The sequence below is a fragment of the Lipotes vexillifer genome, unplaced genomic scaffold (genome assembly GCF_000442215.2).
Source record: "Lipotes vexillifer unplaced genomic scaffold, Lipotes_vexillifer_v1.1 scaffold2435, whole genome shotgun sequence".
Taxonomy (NCBI): domain Eukaryota; kingdom Metazoa; phylum Chordata; class Mammalia; order Artiodactyla; family Lipotidae; genus Lipotes; species Lipotes vexillifer.
Genome location: NW_006769857.1, coordinates 395,743 through 406,160, shown reverse-complemented (window position 1 = coordinate 406,160; position 10,418 = coordinate 395,743). Strand labels below are relative to the sequence as shown.

The 10,418-nt window shown below is 39.0% G+C and overlaps 1 protein-coding gene across 1 annotated transcript in view; it reads left to right on the top strand.

Annotated features, from left to right (window-relative positions):
* The first annotated feature begins 57 nt into the window (after nt 1-57).
* CRYZ (crystallin zeta) overlaps nt 58-10,418 on the top strand; it is a 24,744-nt gene continuing 14,383 nt past the window's right edge. Inside the window, exons 1-3 of the mRNA XM_007445901.1 lie at nt 58-108; nt 4,984-5,107; nt 6,713-6,865. Of these exons, the coding sequence (XP_007445963.1) occupies nt 4,997-5,107; nt 6,713-6,865 (264 nt within the window). The 5' untranslated portion in view covers nt 58-108; nt 4,984-4,996. The remainder of the gene's footprint in view (nt 109-4,983; nt 5,108-6,712; nt 6,866-10,418) is intronic.

Here is a 10,418-nt window from a genome sequence, read left to right as displayed (position 1 = left end):
GCGGGGCGAGGCGGAGCCTGAAAGCGCCGCGGGTGACGCAGCCCGTGCTTTTTTGCCGTGGAACCTGAGGGAACCCTCACAGATTTTGATTTCCCACTCTAGAAGCGGGTAAGTGGTTTAAATAGCCCCCTTAGTTCAGACTGCGGACCGCCCCCGCGCTCGTTCAAAAGGAACCGAGCCGGATTTTGGCTGCGCTCCTGTCCTGCTTTCCGTCCTCCCCTAGAACCAGTGAATAAGGTGTTAGTGGCCGAAGTTATTCCCCTCCAGGGGCTACAAGTTGGTAATCCGTAAATCACCAGGGCAGTTTTACTTGCTGGTCCTGAGAACCCGGCTTTGCCTTCTGGCAGGGTGAGCGTTTCGGGTCCCACGGCAGGGCGCCCGTTGGTACTCCCCCCATCCCGCTCCCCATGCCTGTCCTCCCTCTAGATTTCCCCTCTGCCCGCCCTGGGATCTGGATTCCTGCGGCCGCGCGCGTTTGCTGTGACCCCCGCTACAGGCAGCCGGAGGAGCCAATTTCTCCTTTCAGGCTCCTGTTTCCCAGGGCTCTTTCTGTCCGGCCTTTCCTCCTGCTTTGCCATCAGAGTTGCCGTCTTACTTTTGGAGAGAAATGTGTAGATTTTTTTCATCCCCCGCCCCACCCCCATGGCTCCCACCTAGAAGAATTTTCAAAAGAAAGAAAATTAACAAAACACCCTGTGAACACATCGTGGGATATTTACGCAGTTCCTAGAGGAAACTTATCTCAGTGACCAAAAAAGGTGTGTTAATGATTGAACCACTGAAAGCCTGAGGTTTGGTCTGTTAGTCCGCAACTAGTAGAAATGGCGGTGTGATTCCCACTGAAACCACTGGGATGCTCCATGAGTGTCTGGTCAGCAGTAGTAAATCCCACCGAGCTCTGCTCCATCCAGTCTTTTCCTCAGAATACCTGGAGGGGTTTAGAATAATTATCTGTTCAACTCCTCCTCCACCCCTTATCAGAAGTGGGTACTGAGATCCAGGCCAGTGAAGTAACCCGACAAGGTCACATGGCCAGGAAGAGACTTTTCTGTGGCTACTTTTGTTAAAATTTTTTCTGGGTTAAGAATAATAAATAATATGCTGACATGAGTCATTCTTGCTCAAAAGGCAGCACATTTTGTAATGTTTGATTCTCTTAACAAGTTTTTTTTCTTGCTAGAAATTCTTACTTAAGAATTATTTAAGAATTTTCTGTTTGCTTTTATGATGTGCCTTTGCTTTGGCTTTGTGAATTGATCTGTTCATTTTGTGTGAAAATATATTTCCCACATTTTCCCTATCTCTTTAATTTTCATTTAAACCAAATGGATTCAAGTGTAGCTTGGAAAAGATCACTGTTTGAGGAAGAATTTTAAATTCTGTATTTCCTCCATTTGCAAAGTATGGTTGGCAACCTTTCAGAGGTAAAAAGTAAAACCAACATTAAACCAAGGTGCTCTAGTTTTTTAAAGTTTATATTTGATAAATAGAAAAACCTATTTGAACTATAGGCTTAATTAAAATACACAAGCAGTGTGACAAGCCTGCTGCTGACTGCAAATGATTTACTCTGAATAATAGAGCTTACAGCATGTGAGGCCTGCTCTGAAGCACTCACCATGTGCTGTTGCAGTTCATCTTCACAAGGATCCTATGCTAGGGAGTATTGGTCCCGATTTACAGATAGGGAAATTATTAGTTTTCCTAATAGAATCACATCCAGTGTATCTCTAGTAGAGCCCTTAACTTAATGGGCATTTGAAAATTTTCATACTCAGAGCAGATACCTTAATCATAAAATATGTAATGCTACCTGTAATCTCTAAGAAATTAAAGGTCCTATATGCCAGCATTTCAAAGGGTGAGATGAAAAGGATTTTACAGTAAGGGGAAAAAACACCTAACAATATTTAAGGTGTTGGGTTCCAGCTGTGCTTCAGTGTGACCCTGGTGAGTCTCTTAACCCCTTGAATGTTTTCTCATCCATAACATGGATGGTGATTTTATTTCCACTTCTGCATACAATTAAATGGTGGTTTTAATAACTGTTGTTTTTCTACCTATTGTGAAAATTATATCAATGGGTGTGAAAGATGTGCTTTTTAGAAGAAATCAGGTATCGCAGGGGTTTAAGAATTGTAATTACTATTAGTGTGTTGTGTTATTTTATTATTTTTTTAGCATAGTACCTATATTATGAAGCAGATGAGGATCCTGTGGGTAGTTGAGGGGGTTCAAAGGCAATGAGTGCAGATTGGAGCCTGATCAATCATGGTGGCAAAGGCTCAGTGGGAAGTAAGATCGCCAGAAACAAAGTAGAAGTCAGAGCTGTCAAGGTCATGCCCTGTTTCCTTACGAGCTCCATAGGATAAGGTGTAGTACTGGGCAAAGAAGGGGGGTCTTCTAAATCCAGGATTAAGGATGAGTCTCCTCCTTCCTTTGTTCTTTTCTTCCAACTTAGCAAATGTCCAAAAGTGAGGGGAAAAAATGTATGTGCTAGATATTTTTGACAGATCCTATTTCAGGGTAATTTTGCTTTTATTATTGCTACAGCTTTTTGAGGGTACCAGTGATGTCTGTTGGTGAAAAGATAGATGCGAGAGCTTGAAAGAAATAAATAGGTAGGAAGTAGGTAGATATTGAAAGTCGAAAAAGAGCTACTCCTCTTAACGTGGTGTGTGTGTGCATTGGGGGAGATGAGAGCGGAGTGCGCAGGAGCTGGGGAGGGGTGGGGCTTGTTCTCTTTGCCCTCTGTGCTCTCTGAGTTTGGTACAGTGCCTTGCTTACAGTTAACGTTCAAGAAATACATGTTGAATGAATAACAACCAGTGTTTGGTATTAGTGTTTTGTTTAAATGATTCTCTGGACTGTGAACTCTTTGAGGCTAAGGACTTGATTTTACAAAAAAGTGCTGTAAATATTGTCACATTAAATCAAAGATGACTATAGAATTATAGAACCAAAGATATTTTAACGAATAAGAAATTGGAAAGGAGAAAATAGATGGGAAAGGAACTGTGATACCACTATGTATAGGAGTAAACATTTGTCAGGTTCTGTGCTTGACACTTGCCGTCTCTTGCATAGTAACCCTGAGTAGAACTCAAGTGTTCAGATGAAGAAGCTCAAAAAAAGTGACTGCCTTGCCCAAGACCACACAGCTAGTACATGATAGATCTGGGATTCGTACTGAGAACTGTCAGATTCCACAGCCCACACTCTTTCCACAACACCATGCTGAAGACAAAAAGGAAAAAACAAAAAAACTATCTTCTTATTTTCAGAGCGGAAAAGTCTGATCTGTGCAACCTTTTCTTTTTCTGTTTTATTTTCTTTATGTATATATTTCACTTTCTTCTCTAAGAAATACTCAGCTTGAGCGAAGACCCAAATAGAAATGCGGTAGTGAGACTGCTGGGTAGGTATGGCGTGAGCTGCCTTTTCCTGGTCCTAGCTCCCTGCACAGGACTTCTCACCCTAGGACTGCTTGGTGCTCTATAGTGCAGTGAGGCTTATGCCTGCTTCTGCCCCCTTTTTTTTATAAGAGGGCTGCCCTTCAGGATTTGTCATTGCTAAACAGCCTTTTAGCAATGGAGAGTTTACTTTCTCCTCTGTGCTAGGTACTATATTAAATCATTTTAAATAAAGGGTTTTTAAATGATACAACTTTTGATTAATTATATCAAGAACTTCCCATTAACACCATCAAAGTGCTTTGATTCCCTTCACACATGGAAGGCTACTTTATAGTTAGCATGGGCTCTGTTCTGAGGAGTCCTGTGTTGAACTGCAGTACAGTAAAGATCTTTCATCTCAAGCCCTAGTTTCTGCAACTCTTTTTGATGTTTCAGTGGCTCGTGGTTGGTGAATACGATTATTCCAGAAGTTAGCAAAGATGTTCCCGGTGGTGGCAGAGTCTAACGATACTTGATATGGCTAATTTCAAGAAATGGTCATAGCACACAAATAAAATTATGGAGATCAGTCAAAGCCCTTTCATTGCATCTCTATAGGTATAAGATTTTCAAAGTTATCCAATTCTCTATATAAATATTCTTTACCTTTTCTAAACTTATTTTAACTCTTAAGTTTTCATTTCAATATTAAGTGGTAGCGGAGAAAGGTTAACTATAAATTACCCTCATGATTAAAAAATATTACATACAAACAGTGTTTTTAGTTTTTAATGTGTGTTCTTCTTTGTTAAGATGAATGAGCTTCATAAAACTAAGTGTTCCAACATTGATAAATCTCAAAAACTTAATGCTGAGAAGAAAAAGCAAGTTTCAGAATTCAGTACAATATGATCCAATCTAAATAAAGTTTGAAAACATGCAAAACAATAACAATAGCACATATTGTTTACCAATGCAAATACATGTGGCAGTGGTATTACATCATGCCTGAGAAGGATGAGCACTGAGTTTATGGGAATAGTCATCTCTTAAAACTGTGGGACAGAAATGGGATTGGGGACGGGTACCAGAGGCTTTGGTTACATGTACATGTTTTAGGTTTTTACAATGTTAAGATTTGTTAAAGCTGAGTGGCAGGTAAATGTTTATTATATTCTTTATATTTCTTTCTATATTTGAAATATTACATAATCTAACAAAAGAAAATCGATTTATCTAATGTTAAGAAAACTTAAATTAGCTCCTAGAATTCCAAGATGTTGCAGCCCAAGCTTACACCAAAGGAAACCTAAGATGTTGTATCATGCTTCACCTATCCAGATGTTTTTGTTTGTATGTTTGATTCCCTTGTTGAAGGCACTGAATCCCTACAGGAAGTAATATGAAGTACTTTGCTTTGCAGCTGAAGGATTTGTAAGATGAAAGGTCCTCAAACATGAAATGAGATCAGTGGTAAGCTCATGATTTAAACTGTTGTTTGAAAAATTGTTTGATCTTCTCCCTCCAGGGGAAAAAACATAGTGATAGCCTAGATACAATATGACAATATGTTGATTTTTTTCCTTAGTATCTAGGTCACCATGGCGACTGGACAGAAGTTGATGAGAGCTATTAGAGTTTTTGAATTTGGTGGACCAGAAGTGCTGAAACTCCAGTCGAATGTTGCCATACCAATTCCGAAAGACCATCAGGTGGAAATCATTACTTAAAAACAGGCAATAATTACACGGAGTGTGCGTCTCTAGCACATCAAGCTAATGTTCCAAAGAAGCAAACTCACAATGCTTTATAAAGACATTGAATTAGGACAGAGTTTACACTGTTTGCATCTGTAAGCTCTGACAAGGCTAACTTAATTCTAACTAGTGAAGTAAATGTATGAAAAGGAATAACATCTTGTAAGAAAAGTTTTAAAGTTGAGAATCATCTGTGTAATTGGATTTTTCTGAATGGAGTCATAAGTAGGTTTGAACAAGTTATTCTATTACAGACTTTCAGTCATGATCTTTGTTTTATGCATGGGGAAAATAATTTTCTTCTGCATACATGCTTTTTCGCATATAAGAAAATTTAAATGCAGAGTTTAATCATTTCCGGTGACTTCAACAATATACTTTTTCAATAAAAATTGTGTATTTTTATTATTGCACCTTCCATGGCTCTCAAGTCTAATTTCCTTAGCAAGCTTTATGAGAGTTTTTACAGTGTGGCCATAATTTGGCAAAGATTTATTTCTTATCATTCCTTCTCAACAGACTGCTGTAACAACACAAGCTTTATCTGGTTTCCCCGAGAGGTCCTGTCATTCCTTCTGTCTTTGCACATACTATTCCTTTAACCTGAAATAGCCTTTTTCTCCCATTCTGAAAGAATTTCTACTCATTCTTTAAGACCTAGCTCAAATACACTTCCTTTGTAAGACCTTTCCTTACTTTTATAGCAGAAGTAATCGTTCTGTATCAGTTAAGGTAAAATTAGCTTCTATTGTTGATGTAGCCTCAAAACGTCAAGGGCTCAACAATAGAAAATGATGTCTTATTCACTAAATTCCACAATTCTAAAATGTTGGTGGATAGAGTTCTCCTCCAAAGTGATTTAGGGACCTGGATTTCTTCCATCATGTGGCTCTGCCACCTTCAACACCTTTCTTCTGAGTTTGCTATGAAAGGGTGGAGACACTATGTGAATTGCCTAGGAAGGTCTTTGTGGGCCAGGCCTGAAAGGAGCTCTCATCGTAACTGTGAAGGAGCCAGGAAGGAATATTCTTCCTACCTGCCTAGGAGGAGGAGGAAATAGATTTGATGAGCACATAGTTGTCTCTGCCACACATCCGCTCATATTTCCACCACTGTTTTTCCCAAATGTTTATAATATAGCACATAAACCATTCTGTCTTATCATTTTTCTTTTTATTAGTTCACTCAGATTTTATTTTAGTTTTTAAATTTTTATTGGAGTATAGTTGATTTACAATGTAGTGTTAGTTCCAGGTATACAGCAAAGAGAATCAGTTATACATATATATATATCCACTCTCTTTTTTCTTTATATTCTTTTCCCATATAGGCCATTACAGAGTACTGAGTAGAGTTCCTTGTGCTAGACAGCAGGTTCTTATTAGTTATTTTATATATTATAGTGTGTGTATATGTTGGTTTGTAAAACTGTAATGTGAGCTCATTGAAGGCAGGGTTTTCCTCACCATTTTTATAGCTCCCATAATCACTACAGTCCTAGCGTAATGCTGAATGAATGCCTAAATGCTCTGTTTGAACTAAAGTACATTGTTATTGCAGGTTCTAATTAAAGTCCAAGCATGTGGTGTAAACCCGGTGGACACATATATTCGCTCTGGTACTTACAGTAGAAAACCACTTCTACCCTATACTCCTGGCTTAGATGTGGCTGGAATAATAGAAGCTGTCGGAGAGAGTGTATCTGCTTTCAAGGTATTACATTTTTAATTATTTCTATTTTAGCTTAATATGTATGTATTTTTTTAACATTTTAACATAGCTGTAAAATATATCTGTGTTTAAGTCTTTAAAAGGCCCCATTACACAGTTTCTGCCACTTGGGGGACTCCTCTAGTCAAAAAAGAAATTACCTTTTATCCAGAGACCTTGCTTGTCTGATCGTTGGGAGTAAGTGCTAGGTCATTTCTGTGTTTCCATATCCCCGCAGAATTGAACTATGATCCTTTGATTTGACAGAAATACGTAAGGAAAGGAAAGAAGCAAGGAAATTATACTGTTTCCTAACTCTTGGTAATACAAAGCCAGCATAGTTTTTTATTCCTTCTATAAAATTAGTTTCACAGAATACAGGGAAGGCTAATTCTTTTGAATAATCAGTAAAAGATGAAAAACTGCAAGGTCAGCTCTACATTTTTAGAGCTGTGACTCAGACCAAGGTGACCGAGTCAATGAAAATGTTATGATCAGGGCTTTCGTTATTTATGTGCCAAAAGACATAAAAAACATAGTATATTCATGTTCTTTCATCTTTCCTCATGAGGTCTTGACCTGCTCACCTGTGGCAGCACATTTACCAAAATTGAACTGAGACAGCGAAGATTAACGTGGCCCGGGCCCAGGAAGCCGGGCAAATTCCTACAGCTTTCCACTCCTCTGCCTGTGGCACTCTGGCTTCTGCCCCCGCCGCTCCACTGTTGCTTGCTCATGTCACTAATGGCCTCTATATTGCTGGAGCTAATGGGCCCTTTTATGTCATTATCTCTCTTGACTTCTATGTGACATTTGACACTCTAAGCCACTTACTTTTCTTAAAAAAACTTTTTCTTCAGCTCCTGTGACATCCTCTCTCTCCCTTCCTCTCTGGGCATCCTTTTTCAAGCTCCCTTTTCTCTGCATGCCCCTCACATCTTGATGTGTTGCCCAGCGCTCGCCGTCCCTACTTAGACTCTGCTTTTTATATTTTCTCCCTCATGATGGTCTCATACACACCCTTGGTTTCCATTATCACATGTGATATCCTTAGCTTAGAATCTTCTAATAAGCTCTGGACCCGTGCTGTCCAAATACAGTAGCCACTGGCCACACATGGCTATTTAAAATTCAAATTCAATTAAAATTAAAAGTTCATTTACTCAAATGCTTAATAGACCCAGGTGTCTAGTGGCTACCCTATTGGGCAGTGTGGATGCAGAGCATTTACATCATCACAGAATGTTGTGTTGCAAGGCACAGGACCCACATCGGCAACCTCCAGGAACCTCTTACTCATTGTGTCTAAAAGGTAGCTCATCTTTTCTCACAGCAGATCTGCTGCTCTCTCGTGTGACTGTCTTGGTGACATCTGGGGTTTGAGGCTTACCTCTCCATTCACTCTCCCTCACTCAGCTCTCCCTTACTGGAACTGTTTCCTCTCTCCTCTTTTCCTCCCCACTGCCTGTAATGTAGTTCCGGTTATCTTACATGGTCCTTTACCTGGATTTCTGTAATAGATACAAATTACCACCCTCCCTTCTTCCCCTGAGAATCTATCCTTGCTCTATAAGGAGTAATTTTCTAAAATGTACTTATGATTATTATACATTTCTGTTTTAATTCTTGCATTAATTCTCTGTAGATTTCAAGGTACTGCTGGAACTGCTTATGTTATGAAAGAAGACTGTTTCGTGCTCTCTCCCCCACCTATCTTTTTCCATTCTCATCTCCCATTCCTTCTCACCCTGTAGTTTATTCTTTAGTAATAACTGTCTGTTCTTCCCTGCATATCCCATGCTCTTTCAACTCTGTGTCTTTGTTCATATTGGCTCTTCTGCGTGGCAGAACTAAACTGAAACTTATAAACATGGGTTCAAGGGCTTTTACCCTCCAGCTTTCATTTCTTTTCATTTTATCTCCCGAAACTATTACATTCCACATCTTAAACTACTTATTTGTTGGGAATGAATGCTGTTGATTTCTCAGCACCTATTCCTGCCACTGTTCCTTGACGTACTTTGTTTCCTTCATCCATAATGACTTTTCCCAGGTCTGGTTTTCAATTCAAGATCTTGTTCTGTCCTTCAAAGCCTACCTCAAATACTAGTTTCTCAGTGAAGCTGTTCTTGAGTCCTTCAACTTAGAAATAATTCCTTTCTTTTTCTTGTACCTATCTTTGATGGCCCATCATATTTGCCTTGCTTTGTAATTATTTCTATCCTTTTTTTTCCCTCTTCCTAGCACTTAAGAAGCTTGAGATTAGGGAGAGTGTCTTGCTATTAATATCCATTACAGAACTTGAAGTACTACTTTCCATAGTGGATTCTCAGAACAGCTTTGAATTATATTGAAATCAATGCAATGTGTTTTTAAGCTGTAAAAACAGAATTAATCTTAAATTAGTCATACTTGACCATTTGTAGGCAACACTGTTAAGCAGTGATGCTTGTCTTTGACTCCTAGATGCCTTTTGAACCTTTTTTATCTCTACCTCACCACATAGTGCTTTATTTATAGGGCAAATTTAAGTATTTTGAGAATTATTGCCTTACTGTTTTGCTTATTCCAAGGAATATTTCCTTTTTTATTCTCTTTAAGAAATAGGAGTTAGCTTTTATTGTAATTCATAGCTGACATAGAATTCAGCTAATAAATGACTGAGCCGGGATTTGAATGTAGGTATGGCAGACTCTAATGTTCATATTCTCTCTACTACATTGAGATTGTTGAGGCTAGTTCTTTAATAGACCTGTGAAATAGATTATGAAAAACTGTATTCTCTTACTTTATCTTGGGTGTGTGTGTAGCAGGGGGGGCAATAATGAGAAGAGGCAAAAAATGATAATGATTTTCATCATTGTACAGTGTACTCCTATATTACTGAAAGGAATGGAAGACCGTTCTTTCTCAAACTTGGCCACTAAGTTTGGTTTTAGGCTGACCTGCATAACAAGTAACATGAAAAATATTTTCTACAGGTGCTTTTTATTTTCCTGTATCTTTGTAAACTATTGTGTATGTGTGTGTACACTATCATATATATTTATTCTTGAATCTGTAATCCTACATAGGTGGCAACAACTCTGTTGCCTATTTCATGCTCAATTAAAAAGAAATCTTATAAGATTTCCATGTATTATGGAGAAAAAAAAGAAATAGCAGTGAGGAGAGGTGCTTGTACTGGGCAGTTTAATTTCCCTATTGCGCAGGTTACTTTAGGCAGGCCTGTAGTGCTTGTGTGGTGCCTTACCTTACCCTCAGTCATGCATCTGCTTTCCAGTAGCAAGGACCCAGCAGACGTTTATTGAGAGTTTTTATGTTTCTAGTGCTGTGACAGGTGAAGACATCTGTCCTGGCTCATCTTTGCTGTTCAGGATCCAGGCAGAGCTGCCTGCTGTTTGGTGTATGCATGAAAATTTAGGGAATACAGAAACAAATCTATGGAAAAGATTTAGAACAGGTGTTGAGTGTGTGGAAGAAACCTTACCTTTTTTTTTTTTTTTTTTCCGGTATGCGGGCTTCCCACTGTTGTGGCCTTCCCTTTTGCGGGGCA